The 22,014-nt window shown below is 67.4% G+C and overlaps 4 protein-coding genes across 6 annotated transcripts; 1 reads left to right on the plus strand and 3 right to left on the minus strand.

Moving 5' to 3' along the window:
• The first annotated feature begins 486 nt into the window (after positions 1-486).
• APC2 (APC regulator of WNT signaling pathway 2) lies at positions 487-13,910 on the plus strand. Its single transcript, XM_039566160.1, is given in 25 exon segments — positions 487-542; positions 2,394-2,552; positions 2,652-2,742; positions 2,815-2,983; positions 3,053-3,161; positions 3,253-3,366; positions 3,624-3,701; positions 4,775-4,855; positions 4,941-5,322; positions 5,402-5,497; positions 5,593-5,732; positions 5,813-5,890; positions 5,974-6,090; positions 6,354-6,568; positions 6,941-9,673; positions 9,675-10,998; positions 11,000-11,269; positions 11,271-11,507; positions 11,509-11,613; positions 11,615-11,681; positions 11,684-11,761; positions 11,764-11,901; positions 11,904-11,998; positions 12,000-12,302; positions 12,304-13,910. Coding segments are annotated over 25 exon segments (7,215 nt in total). The 5' UTR covers positions 487-536; the 3' UTR covers positions 12,334-13,910.
• Positions 12,754-15,616, minus strand: LOC120411429 (granzyme M-like). Its single transcript, XM_039566165.1, is given in 7 exon segments — positions 12,754-13,015; positions 13,896-14,093; positions 14,272-14,532; positions 14,947-14,990; positions 14,993-15,041; positions 15,044-15,092; positions 15,190-15,616. Coding segments are annotated over 6 exon segments (879 nt in total). The 5' UTR covers positions 15,495-15,616; the 3' UTR covers positions 12,754-13,015; positions 13,896-13,922.
• A 131-nt stretch (positions 15,617-15,747) lies between these two features.
• C28H19orf25 (chromosome 28 C19orf25 homolog) lies at positions 15,748-17,507 on the minus strand. Its single transcript, XM_039566164.1, is given in 4 exon segments — positions 15,748-16,700; positions 16,777-16,809; positions 16,812-16,949; positions 17,430-17,507. Coding segments are annotated over 3 exon segments (327 nt in total). The 5' UTR covers positions 16,924-16,949; positions 17,430-17,507; the 3' UTR covers positions 15,748-16,518.
• A 90-nt stretch (positions 17,508-17,597) lies between these two features.
• On the minus strand, positions 17,598-21,938 carry REEP6 (receptor accessory protein 6). 3 transcript variants are annotated; one of them, XM_039566161.1, is made up of 6 exons: positions 21,723-21,938; positions 19,502-19,595; positions 19,123-19,261; positions 18,762-18,930; positions 18,505-18,572; positions 17,598-18,025 (listed from the first exon to the last, which is right to left on the minus strand). In XM_039566161.1, the coding sequence occupies exons 1-6, from the start codon at positions 21,835-21,837 to the stop codon at positions 18,008-18,010; spliced, it is 603 nt and encodes a 200-aa protein (XP_039422095.1). In that variant the 5' UTR covers positions 21,838-21,938; the 3' UTR covers positions 17,598-18,007. The 3 variants fall into 3 exon arrangements, with proteins under 3 accessions (XP_039422095.1, XP_039422097.1, XP_039422096.1); XM_039566163.1 differs by lacking the exon at positions 21,723-21,938 and adding an exon at positions 19,896-20,375; XM_039566162.1 differs by lacking the exon at positions 18,505-18,572 and having other exon boundaries at positions 21,723-21,937.
• Between the last annotated feature and the right edge of the window lie 76 nt (positions 21,939-22,014).

Here is a 22,014-nt window from a genome sequence, read left to right on the forward strand (position 1 = left end):
GTGAGCAGTGGCCAGTGGGTGCTGTGGGCAGGACAATGCAGTGATGGACAATGCAGAGGACGGTGGGGTGGTGGGCAGTGGGCACTGTGGGCAGTGCAGTGGGCAGTGAGGGTTGGCAGTGGGCACTGCGGGCATTGTGGAGTGGGCAGCATGGTTCACAGTGGGGTGTGCTGTGCAGCGCAGCTGCTGCTTCATCTGCTGCAGCATCTGCCCTGCCAGGAAATTGCTGGATGCATCCAGGCCCCACCAGTGGCCTCAGCCAGTCCTGGGGTGCCCTCAGCAGAGAGGGGCAGCTTTTGGGGGTCAGAAGAGACACACCCAGGACCCCGAGGCATCACATCCCCCCATGGTCAGCCCACGACTCTGCCTGGGATCCAGCCCATGGGGGGACACTGGGTCCTGTGGAAAGTTGACCATCAGGGTGCTGGAGCGTAGCTGCAGCCCTGGCCCACAGCTCTGCCCCCTTTCCCGCAGCCCCGGCCCCCCTTTCCCGCAGCCCTGGCCCCCCTTTCCCGTTGTGTCTCGCCGCTTCGTGGATGCAGGTGAGGCCCCAGCCCCTCCCCGCAGGCTGCAGATCCCGGCGCTGCTGCGGTCGCTGCGCTCAGCCGGCCCTGCCAGGAATTTGGAGGGCCAGAGCTCAGCCCCCACCTCCATCAACCCCCCGAATATCCCAGCCCTGACCCCACCAGGAGAGAGCTGGAGCACCCCAGAGTCTTACAGGGTGGGGCCCCCTGACTGAGCTGTTGGGTGGGTACCCACAGGTTTGGGGTGCTGGGGAGGGGGGAACATGTTCCCCTGGAGCAGTGGAAGCCCCTGGCTCCCGTTTTCCCCTATAGGGCTGAACACCCCCACCCTCCACGTCTGAGTCCTCAGGAAGGGCCGGGAACCGCCTGTGCTCCCCCATCACTGTCGCCATGGCAACAGCAGGCCGTGCTCATCCCGCATCCCATATCCCGCATCCCGCATCCATTATCCTGCATCCTATATCCCGCATCCATCATCGCATCTGCCTCACCTGGCACCCTGCGTTCCATATCCCCCATTCTGCATCCCTCACCCTGCATCCCACATTCCGGATCCTGATCATCCCTCACCCTGCCTCCGTCATCCTGCATCCATCATCCTGCATTCCACCTTCCCTCATCCCTCACCCATCCTCCCGCATCCCTCACTGTCCACCCTGAATCCCCAATCCTGCATCCCTCATCCCTCATCCCACACCTCCACCCTTCCTCTGCTCCCCACCCTCTCCTGTCCCATCCTCCCGGGGTTTTTTCTCTCCCAGGGGGAATTTTTAGCAGCTGGGGGGGTTGGCACCGGGGGCTTTGTGTCCCTTGGGAATCACGGGCAGATCTGGGTGCTTCAAGGGGGGACCCCACAGCAGGACCCATAGGGCAGGAGGGGGGATCCCCCACCGTAAATATAATATACCCCACCCTGTGGGGTGCAGGGGTGAAGGAGCAGCTTGGGGGGGCCAGGATGGCTCCTGGGGGTGCGAAGGACATCGATGGGGCCTTGGGGGGTTGCTGGGTCCCACCACGGCCTGGTGGGGCCTCTGTGCTTAGCAGGGGGTGCTGGGACCCCCAAAAGGATTTGCAGAAGCAGAAGGGCCCCAGGGAGCCGCCGTGGGGCAGTTTTGGGGGTGTCAGAACCTTGGGGGGGGGGGTGATTCGATCGCTGCCGCCCCTGAGCCCGCTGTGGTGGGGGGGGTGTGGGGTGGGAGCAGCAGAGGGGAGGAGGGGACCCCCAGCCCCCCCATTGCCGGCTCCCCCCGCTCACACGTGGTGCTGACGAAGGCACCGTGGGGCCGTCGCGCTCCCGCTGCCGGCCCGACCCTCTGGGGGGGTGGCGAGGGGTCCCCGGCCCCGGCCCCCCCTCCCCGCGTGTGACAGCGTCGTGTGTGTCCCCCCCACCCGGGCAGGTGCGAGGGGCGGCCGCGGGGGTTGCGGCAAGAGGAGGTTTGGGGGGGCTGGCTGGGGGGCACAGGGGGCCTGAGAGGGTCTGGGGGGGGACAGGAGGGGCGGGGGGGCCGCGGAGGGGCCGGGGCTGCCCCGGTGCTGGAGGGAGAGGAGCGGGAGAAGGTCGGGAGCGAGAGAAGACAAAAGCGAGACAAAGGGAGCGCAGAGCGGAGCTGTGCGGAGGTGGGAACCAGGCGGGGGCCTGGCGGGGGCTGGGGGGGCCCTGACTGGCGGGGGCGGCGCTGGACCCCCCCCCCGAGCCGGGGACGCCCCTCTGGGGGGATTGGGGGGGCACCGGCTCTTCCAGGGCTCAGGGGGTGCGGGCGGTGGGGTGCCCGGCGCTGTGCCGTGGTCCTGGGCGGGTGGTGGGTGCTGGGGGGCTGCGAGGGTGCTGGGGAGCCCCCCGGGGTGCTGCCCACCCCACGCCCCCCGCAGGCGCTGGAGGAGGTGAAGATGTCCGGCTCCATCGCCTCGTACGACCAGCTGGTGCGGCAGGTGGAGGCGCTGAAGAAGGAGAACAGCCACCTCCGGCGGGAGCTGGAGGACAACTCCAACCACCTCTCCAAGCTGGAAAATGAGACCTCGGACATGAAGGTGGGGACAGGCCCGGTGGGTGGGGGGGGCACAGACCTCCAGCTAGGGGGGGTTTCCATCCACATCTCCCCCTTCTCAACGGCTCCATCCCTGTTTTAGGAGGTCCTGAAGCACCTCCAGGGCAAGCTGGAGCAGGAGGCCCGAGTCATGGTGTCCTCGGGGCAGACGGAGGTGCTGGACCAGCTCAAAGGTGGGTACTGGGCAGGGTGGGGGGGGGGGGACCCTGCCAAGCCCACCCTGACACCACCATCCCCGTCCCCAGCCTTGCAGATGGACATCACCAGCCTCTACAACCTCAAGTTCGCCCCGGAGGTGACGAGCGCCGGGCGCGGCGCCGAGGAGAGCCCGCCGGCCCCCGCCTCCCACCGGGACGGCCCCGGGGAGCTGGGCAGGGCCACCTTCCGCATGCTGGAGGAGCTGGACCGAGAGAGGTGAGGGGCTGGGGGATAACGGGGGCTGGCGGGCGGCCGGGGGCTGTGCTGATGGGGTCCTCTCCCCAGGTGCTTTCTGCTGGGGGAGATCGAGAAGGAGGAGAAGGAGAAGGTCTGGTACTACGCGCAGCTGCAGAGCCTGGCCACTCGCCTGGACGAGCTGCCCCACGTGGAGACGGTGAGTGGGGGACAGCCCCTGTCCCCCCCTCCCAGGCCACGGGGCACCGCCCGGACCCTGCCCCGCTCATGCCACCCCTGTGCCCCTCCAGTTCTCCATGCAGATGGATCTGATCCGGCAGCAGCTGCAGTTCGAGGCGCAGCACATCCGCTCGCTGATGGAGGAGCGCTTCGGGACGGCCGATGAGATGGTGCAGCGGGCACAGGTCGGGTTCTGCACCCCCAAACTCCCCCTGTCCCTCCCCTGGGGGGCCCCAGGCTGATGGGCTCAACTCTGGGCACCCTCCAAGCAGCTCCAGGCACCCTACACCAGCTCTTTGCATCCTACACCAGCTGCTCACACCCTACACCAGCTCCTCACACCCCGGTCCTTGCACACTGAAACTCCTCCCTCCCATCTTTTTGTGGTTCTGCGGGTGTACCAGACCTCTCCAACTCCCTCTCTGCCCTCCCCCCCCCCCAGATCCGGGCATCCCGGCTGGAGCAGATCGACAAGGAGCTGATGGAGGTGCAGGACAAGGCGCAGCAGCCGGAGCCGCAGGTAGCGGGGCCGGGGTGTCCCCTGGTCCCCGCGGGGCGATGGAGCCAGGGAGGGTGGAGGAGGGGGCCAGCACGGCCCCCCCGCCATTGTCCCCGCGCTGTCCCCATCGGCACAGCCCGGGCTTTGTGTGGCTCGGGCACCGTGAAATGGGCAGTTGCCATGGAGACCAGAAGTAGGCCATGGCGGGCGGGCAGGCGCGGGGGCTCCCGCGGCATCTGCCGCCGACCGAGACGCCAGGGTGGGCAGCCTGCCATCATCATCGTCATCGTCACAGGCTGGCATCGCCATGGTCCCAGTATCACCCACAGCCCCACCACCATCATCGTCGTGGGCTGCCATCATCATCGTCACTGTCACTCACAGCCCCACCATGGCCACGGACCCACTGTCACCCACAGCCCTGCCATTGTCACCATCACAGGCTGCCATGGCCATCGCCACTGTCACCCACAGCCCCATCACCATCATCATCGTGGGCTGCCATCACCATCGTCACTGTCACCCACAGCCCCACGTTCGTCATGGCCCCACTGTCACCCACAGCTCCTCCCCTGACACCATGGCCATCGTCACTGTCACCCACAGCCCTGCCACCGCCACTGTCCCAGGCTGCCATCACCACAGCCCTGCCACCGCCACTGTCCCAGGCTGCCATCACCACAGCCCCACCGTCACCCACAGCCCTTCCATCGACACGGTCCCATCACCACCCCCCTCCCACCATCACCCACAGCCCCACGTGGCAACACCGACAGCCCCCCATCACCCCCAGCCCCTCCAACACCCCCAGACACCCCCAGATCCGCACAGCCCCCCCATTTCCAACCCTTCCATCAGCTCCGCAGGCTCAGCCCCCTCCGCGCTGCCCACCTGCTCGCTCGCCCACGCTCTCCCTTCCCTGAGCCCGTGGCTGTAGCAGCCCCCCCATCCCTGATTTTAGCTTAAAATACACCCCTGGCACTGACGGAAGCAACGCCTGGGAGTCGCGGGGGGTGGCAGGAAAGTGGGGAGGGCTGGGCATGGGGGCGAGGGCGCTGCAGTGCAGCCCCCCCCACCTGCCCCCTCCTCTGCAGCTCTGCGGGAAGGTCCCGGGCATGGAGGGGGACGGCAGCCTGGACCCCCCGACCCACCCCGAGGAGGGGGGCAACACCAAGGTGAGGGGCAGCAGCCGGAGCCCGGCTGGGGCGGGCTGAGCCCGCGGTAGGGCTGAGTGTGACCCCCCCGCGTGTTCCCCCGCAGGTGGAGGTGGTGTTCTGGCTGCTGTCCATGCTGGCCACACGGGACAAGGAGGACATGTCCCGCACGCTGCTGGCCATGTCCAGCTCGCAGGAGAGCTGCCAGGCCATGCGCAAGTCGGGCTGCCTGCCCCTGCTCATCCAAATCTTGCACGACTCCGACGGGGAGCCGGGGCCCCCCGAGAGCCCCACGGGCGCCAAGGACGCCCGGATGCGAGCCAACGCCGCCCTGCACAACATCGTCTTCTCCCAGCCCGACGAGGGCCAGGCCAAGAAGGAGATGCGGGTGCTGCACGTGCTGGAGCAGATCCGCTCCTACTCGGAGACCTGCTGGGACTGGCTGCAGATGCAGAGCCGGGACGGGGGACGGGGCCCCGAGGGCGCGGGTACGGCCGGGCCGGGGCTGGGCGGGGCTGGGAGGGGCTGGGAGTGTGACAGAGGGGACTGACCCTCATCCCCCCGCAGTGCCAGTGCCCATCGAGCCCCAGATCTGCCAGGCCACCTGTGCCATCATGAAGCTGTCCTTCGACGAGGAGTACCGGCGGGCCATGAACGAGCTGGGTGAGCGTGGGGAGGGGGCTCCTTCCCTCTGCACCGCAGCCACACGGCGTGCTGGAGGTGGGGGAACCCCAAATGACCGCTGTCCCGTCCCACAGGTGGTCTGCAGGCTGTGGCCGAGCTGCTGCAGGTGGACTACGAGATGCACAAGATGACCAATGACCCCCTGAACCTGGCGCTGCGACGCTACGCGGGGATGGCCCTCACCAACCTCACTTTCGGCGACGTGGTCAACAAGGTGGGGGGCAGAGGTTTGGGGGGGGTCAGCCGGGTCCGGGGGTCACGGCGTCACCCTCACCACCCTTGTCCTCCCCGCAGGCCACGCTGTGCTCCCGCCGGGGCTGCATGGAGGCCATCGTGGCTCAGCTGGGCTCCGACAGCGAGGAGCTGCACCAGGTGGGTGCTGGTGGGGCTCCCTGGGGTGGGGGACAGGCAGGGGGACAGTCCCAGTGGTCACTCACCCCGCTCTGCCCCTCCAGGTGGTCTCCAGCATTCTGAGGAACCTCTCCTGGCGCGCTGACATCAACAGCAAGAAGGTGCTGAGGGAGGTGGGCAGTGTCACTGGGCTGACGCGCTGTGCCCTGCACACCGGCAAGGTGAGCCCGGATGGGTGACAGTGGGCACAGGGTGACTGGACAGGGCTGACGGGGCTGTGTGTCCACCCTGGGGTGGGTGACAGCAGGCACAGGGTGACCGGACAGGGCTGACGGGGCTGTGTGTCCACCCTGGGGTGGGTGACAGTGGGCACAGGGTGACTGGACAGGGCTGACAGGGCTGTGTGTCCACCCTGGGGTGGGTGGCAGTGGGCACAGGGTGGCTGGACAGGGCTGACGGGGCTGTGTGTCCCCTCCTGGCACAGGAGTCGACACTGAAGAGCGTCCTGAGCGCGCTGTGGAACCTCTCAGCGCACAGCACGGAGAACAAGGCAGCCATCTGCGGGGTGGAGGGGGCCCTGGGCTTCCTGGTCAGCACCCTCACATACAAGTGCCAGAGCAACTCCCTGGCCATCATCGAGAGTGGCGGCGGCATCCTCAGGAACGTCTCCAGCCTTGTCGCTACACGAGAGGATTACAGGTGAGGAGCATGGTGGGGTGGGGATGCACCTGGGGGACCCAGGGCTTCATGGACCCCAGGATGGCATTGGGGGATGCCAGGGCTGGGGGTAGGATGGAAATGGGGGACCCTAGGCTCCACGGACCCCAGGGATAGTGTTATGGGATGCCATGGCTGTGGGTAGGATGGGGATGGAGATGGGGGACCCTGGGCACCATGGATGGTGTTGGGGGGATACCATGGCTGGGGGTGCTGCAGGATCAGGGGGCACTGCTGACCCCAAGGGAGCAATGTCACAGCTGGGCAGCTGTGGGGGCACTGCAGACCCCACAAAGGGGTTGGGGAGGGGTCCAGGACCATCCTGACGGCTGTGGGGTCCCCTCTGTCCCGCAGGCAGGTGCTCCGGGACCACAACTGCCTGCAGACGCTGCTGCAGCACCTGCGCTCGCACAGCCTGACCATCGTCAGCAACGCCTGCGGCACCCTCTGGAACCTGTCCGCCCGCAGCCCCCGCGACCAGGAGCTGCTGTGGGACCTGGGGGCGGTCAGCATGCTCCGCAACCTCATCCACTCCAAGCACAAGATGATCGCCATGGGCAGCGCAGCCGCGCTGCGCAACCTCCTCACCAACCGGCCCCCCAAGTACAAGGATGCGGCCGTGGTGTCGCCAGGCTCCTGCATGCCCTCGCTCTACATGCGCAAGCAGAAGGCGCTGGAGGCCGAGCTGGACGCCAAACACCTGGCGGAGACCTTTGACACCATGGAGAAGCAGAGCCTGAAGGGCCAGAGCGCCAAGAAGCCGATGCGGCACATGGAGAGCCTGGTGAAGGACTACGCCTCCGACTCCGGCTGCTTCGACGATGATGAGGTGCCCAACGTCTCCACCGGCGTGGAGACGGCCAGCGCCTCCGTCCTCTCCATGTTCCTCAACTCCTCCTTCCTGCAGGGCCAGGCGCTGCCGCGGGCGCTGGCGCAGCGGCACTGCCCGGAGCCGGAGAAGGACGGCAGCGGGAAGATGGCCGAGCCCAAGAAGCCACCGCTGCCGGAGGACGACGTCTCGTTGGCCGCCGAGAAGTTGGCCAACAAGATCTCCAGCACGGTGGCCAAGATTGACAAGCTGGTGGAGGACATCTCCACCATGCACAACTCCTCGGACGACAGCTTCAGCCTCAGCTCCGAGGACCACTGCCTGGACTGGCAGTACGGCCCCGAGGAGGGGCACGAGGCGCGCGCCCAGTCCTGCTCACCATGCCGGCTGTCGGATGCCGGTGGCTTTGCCAAGCGGGAGAGCCTGAGCCGGGCACACACCCTGCTGCGGCTGAAGACGGCCTACACCAGCCTGTCCACCGACAGCCTCAACAGCGGCAGCACCAGCGACGGCTACTGCACCAAGGAGCACATGAAGCCCTGCCCCAGGGCCGCCTTCCTGGACTATCGTGATGAGCTGCAGCGTTACCAGAAGCGGCCCAGCCGGCTCGACCTCAAGAGCATCCTGGGCAAACCGGAGCGGGTCGAGCCCCCCGCGCGGGATCCGGCCGAGCCAGACAAACCGGAGCAGCGGGACCTGCCCGAACGGGCCAAGAAGACGGTGACTTTCCCGAGCCCCAAGATGCCAGAGAAGGAGACGGAGTGGAAGAAGGAGGTGGGCACCAAGCCACCCACCGACCCCCATGTTCGCACCATCAAGCTCTCTCCGTCCTACCAGCACGTCCCCATGCTCGAGACCCTGGCCAAGAGCAGCGCGGCCGCCGGCCACCAGCCCTCCCTCCTGGGCAGGAAGCAAGCCTGGCTTTCCCCGGCGCTGCTGCAGGCGGCCGAGCCCCTGAGCAAGATCCCAGAGAAGCTGCCGGCCCAGCCACCGGTCTCAGCGGAGCAGGAGTCGGTGCAGAAGTACTCGGTGGAGGACACCCCGATCTGCTTCTCCCGGTGCAGCTCCCTGTCCTCCCTCTCCTCAGCAGACAACGTGCTGGATGGGCAGAGCCACAGCGAGAATGACCTGGATAGTGACTCCTCCCTGGAGATCCTGGAGATGGAGGAAGGGGACGCAGAAGGGGAGGGCGGGAGGCAGGAGAAGGAGAAGGTGGTGGATCCTGGTCCCACCACGCCGGTGGGGATCTCCCAGCCCATCTCCATCCCCTTCCCGAAGCGTGACAAGGTTTTCCTGCGGGAGGCCTCGCCCTCGCGCCAGGAGGACCTGACACCCTCCAGCTCCTCGGAGAACTACATCCAGGAGACGCCGCTGGTGATGAGCCGCTGCAGCTCCGTCAGCTCCCTGGGCAGCTTCGAGAGCCCCTCCATCGCCAGCTCCATCCAGAGCGACCCGTGCAGTGAAATGATCAGCGGCACCATCAGCCCCAGCGAGCTGCCCGACAGCCCTGGGCAGACCATGCCCCCCAGCCGCAGCAAGACTCCCCTCTTCGAGCTGGGCTGCCAGCCAGAGAAGGAGACCAGCCAGTTCAACATCCAGTGGGAGAACAACGTCAAGAAGTTCATGGAGATCACCGACTTCAAGGAACGCTTCCAGCTGCCCCAGGACCTGGACTCCATGGTCTACTTCACGGTGGAGAAACCCAACGAGAACTTCTCGTGCGCCTCCAGCCTGAGCGCCCTGCCCCTCCACGAGCACTACGTCCAGAAGGACGTGGAGCTCAAGCTGATCCCCACCTTCCCAGAGAAGAACAGCCTGAACTTCGCAGCCCACGAGAAGCGGGAGGAGCGGCGGGAGGAGCGGTACCTGGAGGGCCGGCGAAGGGCCGAGCGCCCCGAGCCCCCCGACGACGACGACATCGAGATCCTCAAGGAGTGCATCAGCTCGGCCATGCCCTCCCGCTTCCGCAAGGTCAAGACCTCGCTGCTGTCCGGCCAGGTGCTGCACCCGCAGACCAAGAAGCCGGTGCACGTCCCCGTGTACATGCTGGTGCCGGCCCACGCCCACCCCGGTGTGCCCAAGCACCTGCGAGCCACCGCTCGTGACCTCTTCAAGGACGACGACTCCTTCACCGACTCGGCCGACGGGACCCCCGTGAACTTCTCCAGCGCCGCCTCGCTGAGCGACGAGACCCTGCGGTACCCGGCGGGCGAGGAGGCCGAACACCCCCTGCCCGAGCGGCGCCGCGAGCCTGGCACCATCCCGGCCCCGCAGGGCCGCCTCCGGCAGCTCGGCGCCCGCCCGGCTCAGCTCTGCCGGAAAGGGCAAAGCGGGGCCGGGCCGCGGCGAGGGGAAGCGGGGCCAGACCCTCCCGAAGGGCACAGCCAGCCTGGAGCTGGGGGTGGGCAGGGCCAGCGGTGCCCCCGGGAGGAAGGATGACGCCCTGGAGGACGGGGTGGTGTTCCAGTCGCTGTGCCACACCACGCCGACGGAGGAAGCCGTCTACTGCTTCTACGATCCGGATTTGGACGAGCTGCCCGAGGCAAGCAGGGATGGTTCCAGCAGCAAAGCCCAGCCCGGCCGGGCGCCGCGCAGGGAGCGCTGGGGAGGCTCCGTCCCCCACAAGGACCCCGAGCCCGGTCCCCGTCCGGCAAAGACGAAGCCTCAAAACAACCTCATCGCCGACGAGACGCCACCGTGCTACTCCCTGAGCTCCTCCATGAGCTCCCTGAGCGACGCCAACCTCTCCGAGGGCGAGGAGCGGGGCCAGCCCTGCGGCAAAGCCACCTGGCCGCGGTCGGCCGCGGTGGGGCAGGCGCAGGGGGGCTCGCCCAGCTCCCCCAGCCTCAATTCGGAGGATGATCTGCTGCAGAAATGCATCGGCTCGGCCATGCCCAAACGCCGGCGGCCCACGGCTCGCCGCAGGCTAGTGGAGAGAAAGCAGAAGCCGCCGGGCCCTGGCGGGAGGGAGCGGAAAGCCGAGGCCAGGCATCACCCCGAGGAGGAGGCCGGCTCCGACCGCGGCTCCGACCTGGACAGCGTGGAGTGGCAAGCCATCCAGGAGGGAGCCAACTCCATCGTCACCTGGCTGCACCAGGCTGCCGCCTCCCTGTCACGGGAGCCTTCCTCCGAGTCCGACTCCATCCTGTCCTTCATGTCGGGGCTCTCGGTGGGCTCCACGCTGCAGCTCTCCCTGGGCAGGCAGGAGAAGCAGCGGCCCGGCAGCGCTTCCGGCCGGGACACGGCGAGGAGGGAGCACAGCAAGGGCCGGCCGGAGCGGAAGGAGGCGGCCGGTGCCCGTCCCGCCGGCCGTGCCAGCGCCAGGCCGGAGCGGAGCCCGGCGCCCGCCAAGCCGGTGCCCAACCTGCCCGTGGTCTTCCGCGGCAGGACCGTCATCTACATGCCCAGCCTGGCCAAAGATGCCCCCAGCCCACGGGCCACCCCGAAGAAGACCCCCGCGGCCAAGCCCGAGGCACGGCCGGCCAAGAACCTCTCTCTGAGCCAGCAGCGCTCGCGGAGCCTGCACCGGCTGGGCAAAGCCCCCGAGACCGGGGACCTGGCGCTGCCCAAGAGGAGCACGACCCCCGCCCGCCCGCATCGGCAAAGGCCCCCCCTCCTCGGGCTCGTCCCGCACCTCCACGCCCTCCCAGCACGCCCCCAAGAAGCTGCCGTCGCCCTCCCAGGTCAACAAAATGGGCGGCCCGGCCGCGGGCAAGGCGGGCGGCTCCTCCTCCCCGCCGGGACCCCCGGCCAGAGCCCCGGCCCCCAAATCCCCGGCTCCCAGGCAGTCCAAGACGCAGAAATCGCCCGTGCGCATTCCCTTCATGCAGAAACCCAGCAGGAAGGTGCTGCCGGGGCCGGGGGGCCATGCCGGTGCTGGAGGAGCAGGTCGATGGCTCCAAGGCTCGGCCCGGGGGCCCGGGGGGCAGCCGGCTCAACCTGGTGCGGATGTCATCTGCCCGCTCCAGCGGGAGCGACTCGGACCGCTCCGGCTTCCTGCGCCAGCTCACCTTCATCAAGGAATCCTCGAGCCTGCTGCTGCGGCACCGCTCCGACCTGTCCCCGGCGCCACCGGCCACCTCGCTGCCCCGCCGGGGCTCCCCCAGCGCAGCCGCGGAGCCGCGCTCCCGCCGTGTTCCTCTGCTCCTCCGCTGCGACGAGCTCAAGGCGGCCCAAACCGGCGAGCCCAGGCCAGCGGCCCGCTCATCCCCAGAGCCCAGCCCGGCGGCAAAGCCACGGCCGGGGTCAAGCCGCCGCGCCGGACCAGCTCGAGAGCCCGTCCCGGCTGCCGGTGAAGACCAGCGCGCCCGCGGCCGAAGCCTTCAAGCGCTACTCGTCCTCGCCCCAACATCAGCGTGGCGCGGGCGGGCGGCCAGCCCGTCCTCCGTGCGCTCCGAGGCGGCGGCGCGGCGGCGGCAGAACGAGCCGGCTCCCGGGGGGCCGCCGGGGAAGCCGCCGGTGGCGATGATGAAGGGCACGTGGCGGAGATCCGGGACGAGGACATCCCGCACATCCTCAAGAGCACGCTGCCCTCCTCCGCGCTGCCGCTGGCGGGCTCCGGTGACGAGGAGCCCCCGGCACCCCCGGTACCCCCGGCACGCCCCAGGAAGGACCAGCGACGCCGTGGTGCAGACCGAGGACTTCGCCACCTCCAAGACCAACTCCAGCACCTCTCCCACGCTGGAGACCCGCGACGGACCCCCGCACCCCCGCGTCACCGGTGATGGCGAAGCCCCCGCGCCCGCCAAGCCGCCCTGCCCATCTCCTTCGGCCACGATGCGCCCGCCCGGGACCTTCCCCGCCAGCCGGCACGGCTCCCCCAGCAAAGCCGCCCGTGTCACCCCCTTCAACTACGTCCCCAGCCCCATGGCGGTGACGGCGGTGGCCCGACAAGGCGGTGGAGAAAATCCAAGCTTGATGATGCCCCAGTGAGGGTCCTGCGACACCTCCAGCCTCATGGGAGCTGGCCAGGACTGTGCTGGGGGCACACATGGGGATTTGGGACAGCTGGGGACCAATGAGTCACCCCAACCCGCTGCTGGCCCCGGCTGGGGTCTTGCTGTGCTGAAGCATCACGATTGCCAGTGGCAAGGACTGGACAGAACTGGGAACGTGCCGGGTCTGACACCCCAAGCTGGGGCGATTCTCATGGACCATCTCCTGGTGCTGATGGACATCCAGGGACAAGCTGAGGTGGGGCCGTGTCCCCGCGTGCTCCCATCCCGCTCACCCAGGGGTTGAACCAGAGCCTGATCCCACATGCCTGGGAAGCTGACACAGCCCACCCTGGTACCGGGAAAACCCCACACGCTCCAGCTTGTCTGGCACCAACTCTGGCTCTGCCAGCGATCACAGCTCGTTTATTAACAGCGGAAGGGACTCAGGGGAGAGGCTTTGGAGGGGGAGATGGGGGCCAGGGCCCCCGTTTGTGCTGCTGGAGGCTCCTGATTGCTGCTGGGTGACCTGTGCCGGTCCGAGGTGGTGGCAGGTGGAAATGGTGCAGGAGGAGCCGGGCAGGGGCTCACAGGGGTGGCCAGGGTCCTGATGGGCTCATCCCGGGGGCTGCTCACAAGGTGCTGTCACCAGGCTGGGGGGCTGCCCTGGGAGGGGACAGGGTGCTAAGCCAGCACCGGGATGCCCCAACCCCCAGGAAAGGGTCTGGGGTCCTTCACCTTCATCCGCAGCCCCCCAGCCTCCCACCCCTGGGGCAGAAGAGCCTCGGCTCACAGCCAGGATGCCGGTGTGTCCTTGTGGATGTGGACACGAATCCATCCAGGACTGGATTACGCCCACGAGCACGGGGCCTCCCGGCCCCAAAACCCCGGGGACACCCCCACTTCTGCTGCCAGCCGGGCCCAGATGCTGAGACTGGGGTGTGTGGGAAGTGCCTCGGCCCCTGGGAGCGGGATGGGCTTCAGAGGGACCCCCAATCCAGGTGGTCCCAGACCCCATGGATACCTCCCCGTCCTCCCACCATCACTACCTGCTTTGGGTGGGGCCACCTTTGTGCCCCCCATCCCAGTGCTGGGGGGTGCAGGGACAGACACAGGGCTATGGGGACATGTGCAGGGGACACACCTGGGCGGCTGTGGGGACACAGTGAGGGGCTCTGGGTTGTTGCACTGGGGACATACAGTGGGGACAGGGAGACACCAGGACCGTGGGGAAATGCAGGGTGTCCCCAAGGATGTTCACTGGGGTTGTGGGGACGGGCACACCCCAGTGCCCACTGGAGCCCCCCTGCCCTGGCAGCGGCCGGCACTGAAGGAAAAGGTGGAAAATCCCAGGAGCAGCACTCCCAAGTGCTGTAAGGGAGCACAGGGGTGGCAGGAGGGCCAGCATCACCTCCCGGGGTCCGAGCCACTGCCCTCCCCCTCCTCCATGGACAATCCTGCCGAGCTCCGCTCCCCGTCACTGTATCTATGTACTAAGGATGTTATTTTACCAGACTCTGGACAGTATTCCCAATTAAAAGCCAACCTGTGTAAATAGGAAGGGGTGTTCTGTCTATCCCTGGGGGCAGCCCCTCCGCAGAGTTTTCTGGATCCATTTCTTGTACTTCACGGTCGAGGTGGCCACTGGCGGCTTGAAAAGGTTAGTGGCGTCCCGGCTGCTGAAGGACATGACGCCGGCCACTGCCGGCCGCTTCCCGCACACCAACGGGCCCCCCGAGTCACCCTGAGGGCGGGGGGGGGACACCGGAAAGTGAACCCCGAGCAGGGGACAGGGACCCCCACCATGGCCAGGGGGACATCTCACCTGCTCAGGGTGAACAGCCTCCCCGCAGCCCCCCGCAACCCGCACCGGGGCTCGGGGTGGGCAGAGCTTTATAGCCCTTGGACCCCCAAACCCTCACCTTGGAGGGTGCCGAGCCGCGGTCCTCTCCCTGGAAGCAGATCATGGTGCGGGCGATGCCGCCGTTCCAGAAGCGGCTGTTGTTGCACATCTGCGCGTCCATCACCTTCACCTCCAGCTCCTGCAGGGTGGGCGACAGCTTCTGGCGCTCGCTGTCCAGGACCCCCCAGCCCGCCAGGCTGCACCGCGCTCCCAGCGCTGGCTCCCGGCTCGGCAGCGAGATGAGACCCCGTGTCCTGCTCAGTGTCACCGTCCCCTCCAGCTGCGGGCGGGGGGCCGTGTCAGATCTCCCCCCACAGGCGGAGGGGTTGGCGGGGAGCACCCCAATGCCGTGGGTGGGGGGCTAAAGGGGAGCCCCCAATCGCGCAGAGGAGGGGTCGAGAGGGAGCATCCCCATGCCGCAGGTGAGGGGGCGGAGGACGAGCCCCCCAAGGCCGCGGATCGAAGGCGGAGCACCGAGGCGGTGCAGCGCCTGTGGGAGCGGGGAGATGACACCCAGGTGTGAAAGTTCTTGGGGGTGAGAAGCGGAAATGTCACCGGACCCGCCCGCCCCGGCTGCGAGCGCAGCTGCGCCGACACCGTGCGAACCCCCCGCCCCTTCCCCGCAGCGCTTCCCAGCACCGCCGCCGCTCCAGCCCCGCCTCGGAGCCTTCCCCGCGGCCGGCCCGAGCCCCACCTGGAGCAGGAGCAGGTCGTTCTCCATCGTATCTCCGTCGTAGCCGGGTGGGGACAGGCAGCCCGGATGGGGAATCTCTGCACGTCCTCCCCGCTATCCGCAATTTGTGCAGCCCCACCACCAGCTCCAGCTTATCCCACGACCTGCTCCGCACCGGTAGTGGTGTCAGCCCGGTGCCGGTCACTCGGAGCCCCACCCAGAGCCCGGTCTCTTCCCCGGGCAGGACACCCATGCCGGACTCACCCCCGACGCAGGCAGTGCGCGGCCGTCAGCGCCCAGCGCCGGTGCAGCAGCGCTGCCCCGCAGATGTGAACCCTCCTGAACTGGAGGGATGCCATATAGGGCCGGGAGTGGGGTTTGGCCTCGCGTCCCCCGATGATCGACGACTGGAGCCAGGTCCCGTCCCCACCAGCACCTGCCACTGCCCCGGCAAGTGACTCCGAGCCCCCGCTGGCCACGCTGGACCCATGGCCCCGGTGCTCACCCCAAGGGAGGGGCGGCAGCAGCAGCAGCAGCAGCAGCGGCCCCAGGCAGCCCCTCGCCCCCATCCTGCCTGCTCCGCGTCTCCTGGTGCTGGTCCCGAGCTGGAGCGGTGCTGGAGGAGCCCCAGGTCGCGTGTGACAGCGGAGCAGGGCAGCAGCGGGCACAGATCGCGCTCAGGGGGGCAGGAAGGGGAAGAAGCACCCACAAGGTAACACCTGTGGGGGTGGGAAACACCCACGGCCCCTTCTTTGCAGACAGAAAGCGGCACTTTCAGCTCGCCAAAAAACGGGGGTTTATGAGATTTATGACAACCCACAGTGCTGGGTGACCCATTCCCACCACCTTTATTAGCAAAACAGGGCAGTTGTCACACCATGGGGCCGTGCTGGCCCCCAACCCAGCCCCCTCAGTGGTCCCTCAGTTCGTCCCCTTGGGTGGGACCCGCCTGGCCCTGCTCCCTGGGTGGGACCTCAGGCTGGCCAGGAGCCGCTGGAAGAAGAACTCATTCTGGTATTCCAGCGGGATGAGGTGCTGCAGGAACGGGGGCACCTCGGCTCTGGTCACCCCCACGCATACGGGGACCACCTTGGTGCCGCGCTGGTGGATATTGCGGAACAGGCTCCACTGGGACACGCGCTGGCACCACCGGTCGCCCACGGACTTGGCCGAGAGGAGCAGGATGGCCACCCGGCTAGCCTCGATGGCCTCCACGGCCGTTGAGATGACGGACGTCCCGGCCACTTGGTCCTGGTGCTCGGTGAAGCCCCGAAATCCCTCTTCCCTCAGGCGCTCCGCGATGCGGGAGGCGACATGGTCATCTTCAGGGAAGTACCAGAGGGAGAAGTCGTACGGGACAGAGGACGTGCCACCCGCGGGGGACATGGCAGCCAGTTCAGGGGGGCAAGCCTTTGTTCCAGCACCGGGAAGGTGCTGCTGTGCTGGACTGGCGGATCCCAGCGTTCCTTGGGAGAAGGTCACTGGGGTGGCACAGCCGGGGCTGTCCTGGCAAATCCGGATCCTCCCAGTGCAAACGGTTCTGGGAAGGTGAAACCACAGCGTGAGGTGTCCCGAGGTGCCCACCGCAGTCCCTCAGAACACCTTCTGCTTCATTTCCGTGATCCGACGATCCAGCGCCTCTCCGACCCTCTCCAGCTCCCGGCGCCGCTCCCGCAGCTGCTCCCGGGCTTCCTGCAGCCGCTGGTTCATGCCCACGTAGGAGCGGACCTGCTGGTACAGCCGCTCCCGCTCCTCGGCCGCGGGCTCGGGGCAGCCTGGCGGGCAGAGCGGGGGCTCAGCGGGGGCGGGGGGTGTCCCCACGCCCCCCCTCTCTCCCCACCGCGGGCTCACCTGGAGCGGGGCCGTGGTCCTGGGGGGGCTCGGGGGGAGGACGAAGACGGGGTCGGTCGGGGGAGCGCCCTGCACGTCGGCCAGGATCTGCTCCACGCTGGGGGGCTCAGGGCGGGTGGGCAGCACCCGCTTGGCCTTGGAGCTCATCCCGGGGGAGGCTCATGCGGGAGGGGCTGAGGATGGGGGCGGGGTGTGAAGGCGCTGCGCTGCCCCCACCCCGGACAGACAGACGGACACTCCCCCCTTTTGCTCTCTCAGACCCTCTGTGCTGCCGTTTGGACAGACAGACGGACCTCCCGCAGCAAGCAGAGCCCTCTCACTGTCCCCCCGGATGGACAAACAAACAAAGCCCTCCCCCGCCACCTTCCCCGCCGGACAGACAGACAGACAGACAGACACCTGCCCTCCCCCCAAACAGACACACAGATTCCCCCCCCCAGACAGACCGACTCCCTTCCCCCAGACTAACAGACACCCTCCTCCCGCCCTTTGGACAGACAGACAGACGGACAGACCTCTCCTTTCCCCCCCTCCCGCCGCTGGACAGACAGACACAGCCCCACCCCCGCACAGACCAACCGGCTCCCTCCGCCCCCCGGACACACAGACGGAGTCCCCGATCCCTCCCACCGGACAGACCGACCCCCCGGTACCGCAGACGGACCGACGGACCGACCCTCCCCGTTCCGGCCACCGTCCGGCCGCACTTCCGCCACGCCCATTACGTCATCGGCGGGAGCCCCACCCATTCCCCCAAAGCTCCGCCCCCACGCCGCTCTTAAAGGCGCCGCGCGGTGTCACGGAACACGCGGGAGCGGCGCTTCGTGGGCACCGGGGTTTATTGCGGGAACGGGGGAACAACAGACTGGGGCTGGAGAAACTCAGGATCCCGGACGGGTACAGCCCGGGGTGGCCGGTACCGGTAACAGGGCCACGGTGCCGGTACTGGGAGCACGGTGCCGGTACCGGCGTCTGTATGGGGGGTTTCGGTGCCAGAACGGGGGATGCCGGTACCAGTACCGGGCCATGGTGCCGGTACTGGCGTCTGTAGTGCCGGTATGGGGGAATTCGGTGCCAGAACGAGGGTTGCCGGTACCAGTTTTGGGAGCGTGGTGCCGGTACTGGGGCCGCGGGTACCGGTACCGGTCCCAGTACCGGGGCTGTAGTGCCGGTATCGGCCAGAGGCACCGATGCGCCTCTTACTTCGCCTTCTCCACTAACTCTGCCAGGGTCAGGGTTGCTCTGGCGCCTGCGGAGACACGGATGGCGTTAGTGCCCGTCCCCGGGGCAGTGACCGGTGTCCTGGGGCACTGCCCGGCCCGGCCCCGCGTCACCGTCCCGTTCCCTCCCTGTCCCGCTGAGCACGGGGGTGACAGCCGGCCCTGCCCTCCCCGCACGTGGGGGGCTCCGGAGGGGAGCCCCAGGTCTGCAGCAGCGCTGAGGAGCACGTGGACCCAGGGATGGACACAGGGATGGACACACGGATGGACAATGGATGGACACACGGATGGACACACGGATGGACACACGGATGGGGTCTGGCTACGGAGAAGCGGGAGGGAAGCGCCTGCTCTACCCACGCCACGGGAGAAAGGGCCGGTTGTGCGGGAGCCGCGCCGGTGGCTGCGGGAGCGGTGCCATGGCGGACACGAAAGACGCGGCGGGCGCCTGGCACGGCCCGGCCCCGTCCCCCCGCGGTGGCACCGGGAGCCGCGGCTCGTTACATACGGACAGGCTGGGCTGCGGGGCCACCCCGGCCGCCAGCCGGGCTCTGCTGTTGGCCAAAGACTGCAGGACTGGACCGTGCAGCGCAGAGAGGAGAGAGAGGTTAGAGAGGGGACTGTGACCCTCCCCCGGGGCTCCTGGCACAGGGCTGCGGCAGCACGGCCCATGGGCACGGAGAAATAATCACTTGCTGGTAATTAAACCGAGCTGCTCACGCCCCTGCGCTGGGAAAACCCGGACAACAGGCGGACCTGAGTTACCTTCTCGGGTGACAACGGAGGCCGCGTCCAGGGCCTTGGCGCCGATGTCCCCCATCATGTAGTCCACGGTCTGGTGATGCTTGAGGAAGCAGGGCCGGATGAAGCTGTGGTAGATGATGTGGGAGCCGTTCCAGGGCACAGGGGCCATGCACCACACCAGGAACAGGCACTGCGGGGGACAGGAGGGGCTCAGCTGCTCCAGTGCCCCCCAGCCTGGTCCAACAGCAGCGCCCAGTGCTGGAGCTCACAGGATCTGAGCCGGTTGCAGCCCCACCAGCGCCCTGCTAACGGGTCGGAGCCCACCACACTCAGCTCCTCCCTGTTCAGCCATGGGGTGAGAGGAGCCCGGCACAGCCATTACCTTCCCGACGTAGTAGAAGGGGAACCAGTAGAGGAAAAGGTCGGAGAAGAACTCCGCGACGCTGAAGACGCCATAGACCACCCAGTACGTGAGCCACAGGGTGTCATCCTCCTTGCTGCTGCTCTCGATGGCTTTGATGCTGCGGCAGGAGAGGGGAAGGACATGGCTGCTGCAGTCCTGGGATGGGCTCCACCTTCCCAAATCCTCCAAACCCTGGAGGGAACCTGCCCGCCGGGCACTCCTGCCCCCGAGCTGGCACAATCCCAGCCTTTCCAGGAAAGTCTCAAGAGCTTCCCAGCCATGATTGCCTCTTCACGGAGCAGGGAGACCCTCAGCTAAGGGCAGGGAACGCTCTCCTGGTGCCGGGACAGGTACTTACGAGACGTAGGCGGGGTAGACGAAGCCGATGATGTTGCAGATCAGGGAAGCGCCATAGCCGAACATGAGGTACAGCCCCAGGAAAGCCACGGAACCTGCGGGGGACAGAGGACGGGCTCGTACCTGCTGTCACCTGGGAGAGCGGGATTCTCATCCCAGAGTGGCCACGGGCACGTGCCAGGAGATAACAACCACCCCCAACTAATTCCACGACACCGCTCGGTGTAACGAGGCACGTGGCAGAGTCCGCTCCTCCCGAGGGACCCGTGACCTGCTCCTGCCACCGTTCGCCCCCTCCCCTGGCCCCGGATGGGACTTTACCACCCCAATCTCGCAGCACTTTTGCCCCTGGAGCGGGGCCAGGGCGGCAGGAACGGGAGACGCTGACAACGCACCCATGGTCCAAAGTCAAGGCCCCGCTCGTCTCCCCCGCGCGCGGGGCCCGGAGCCTCTCGGCATTCCCAGATCTCCCGCTCAAGGACGAGCCCTGCTCCCGGATCAGCCGCCCGGGATCGCGGCTCCTCCCGCGGGCGCTCCCCGTGGCTGAGCAGCCGCCGGCGGAGGAAGGGTTGGCTCCCCTGGGAGCGGCAATCCAATCCAGCTTCCCTGCTACTCAATTGGATCGTTAAATTAAATGTGAGCCAGAGGGTTTGGTGGCCTGGAGCCTGCCCAGCGCTCGGACACTCGCGGGAGGTTGGAGCAGCAGAGCTGGGAGAGAGCCCGGATGGGGAAGGTGGCACAGGGAGATCTTGGGGTGGAAACCACGGCAGAGCCTCGCTCGCAGCGGGGCTCAGAGGGCAGGAAAACCTCAGGGATACACAGCATGGAGCAATTTGTCCAGCCCAGCAGCTTCTCCCCAGCCCTGGAACAAACTCCTCCATCAGCAGCAGGAAAGCTGGGAATTAACCTGTCTGTGCTGGTGAATTAGAGGAAAGTCCTTGCTGGGGATTATCCCTGCTCTGCTCACTGCAGCATTCCTGGGCTGAGCTCCGGCCCCGATCCGGGGCACCCACAGCTCCGGGTCTTTCCCGGGAGACGGGCAGGAGCAACGTGGCTTTGGAGCAATCCCAAACGTCCCTCCAAGGAGGGCAGGCGGGCCCAGGCAGTGCTGGGTTTCATTCCTCAAGAGCCTTAGAAGGGATTTCAAAGGATTTTAACCCCCAGAGAAATTTATGTAACAGCAAAAACCGAGGGAAAGGCTCCGCTGAGGGAGCGTGGTGCTGCCCAGAGGCCACAGAGGTTGCTCCAAACCCCAGCCCATGGGTTCAAACACAAATTAAGGATTGCTCCAGAGCCCTGGGAGGGAGCAATTGGGAATTTTTAGTTTAGCAGCAGCTTCTCCTTTCCAGGACAGAGATCCAGAAGGTGGAACCATCACTTTTTGGTGCATCCACTCCTGTCCTACTCCAAAAGTCCATCACGGCCAAGCCTGACCAAATCCCCAGGATTATTTTGCTTGGAAGACACCTGAGTGGCACCACATCCTGCACAGCAGCACGTGCTCCTTCACCGACACTTCTCCCCCTCAGAGTGGGAAAACCAGCCCTGCTGGCAGGTGAAGGGCCAGGAAACCACACGTGGAGGCCAAAGGCCTGGAGGGACACAGGAAACAGGGAAGCCCCTCCTGGGAGGTTCCATAGGAAATCTCAAATTGGAACATGCAGACAAGGCCCGTTTAAGTTGGCAGAGAGGGCACAAGGCTGAGGGTCAGATGAGAGGGGGCACGGCGTGCCAGGAGGAGGATCCCTGGGAAGAATCCGGCTGGTTCCTCATTAATGAACAACTGGGATCCGGTTAAAGGCCGGATCCCCACAGTCCCACCTGTGGAACACAGGGGCGAGCTCCCATCCCCAGTGCGGGTCTGACACACCACGACCTGGGGGCTCACCCAGAACGGGCACCCCCCTCTGTCAGGGGCCAGGGGTCTCGAGGGTCTGTCTAACACCTCTGACCCTCGAATCCTGCAGGTTTTGGGGGTTTCGGGATTTCGCGCCTGCCGAAGGTGAGGACGGTGCGGTGACAGCGGTGTCACCCCCGGCACCCCCAGCCCCCTCCCAGCACGGCCCCGCTCCGCACCCCCCACCTCCCCTGCCCTGCCTGCCCTCCCCGTGCCCCCGTGCTGAGCCCAGAGCCACGGTGAGGGGCTGCCAAGGCGCCTCAGGATACAGGAGAGAAGGGGACAGAACGGGAGGACCGGGGAGGCCCCGCGGTACAGGTCGCACCTGTGGCCAGGTAGAGCCGTTGAACGCCGGTACGGGCTTCTAATTGACCCAGCAGGTCGCCGATCGGGCCGGGGCTGTGGAGGAACCGCTGCAGGCGCTGCTGCATCGAGCCCATGGCGGCGGTGGCGATGATGAAGGCGGCGGCGGTGGCCCCGGAGCGGCCCCGGACCGACCCCGCGCCCCGGTCAGTGCGGCCGGTGGGGGCGTGGCCAACGAGAGGGCGGGGCGGGGCCAGGCGGGGGGCGGGGCCAGCAGGGCGGAGGGGCGGGGTTAACGCTGGGGCGTGGCCAAT

The sequence above is a fragment of the Corvus cornix genome, chromosome 28, assembly GCF_000738735.6.
Source record: "Corvus cornix cornix isolate S_Up_H32 chromosome 28, ASM73873v5, whole genome shotgun sequence".
Classification (NCBI taxonomy): domain Eukaryota; kingdom Metazoa; phylum Chordata; class Aves; order Passeriformes; family Corvidae; genus Corvus; species Corvus cornix.

What these genes read in the sequence shown, in the direction of transcription:
- REEP6 (XM_039566161.1), bottom strand. Translation starts at nt 21,837, where the DNA reads ATGGGCTCGATGCAGCAGCGCCTGCAGCGGTTCCTCCACAGCCCCGGC. An exon ending in GTCTACCCCGCCTACGTCTC is followed by an intron (nt 19,262 to 19,501) that starts GTAAGTACCTGT and finishes CTCCTGCCGCAG; the next exon opens with CATCAAAGCCATCGAGAGCA. An exon ending in CTCCGTTGTCACCCGAGAAG is followed by an intron (nt 18,573 to 18,761) that starts GTAACTCAGGTC and finishes TGCACGGTCCAG; the next exon opens with TCCTGCAGTCTTTGGCCAAC.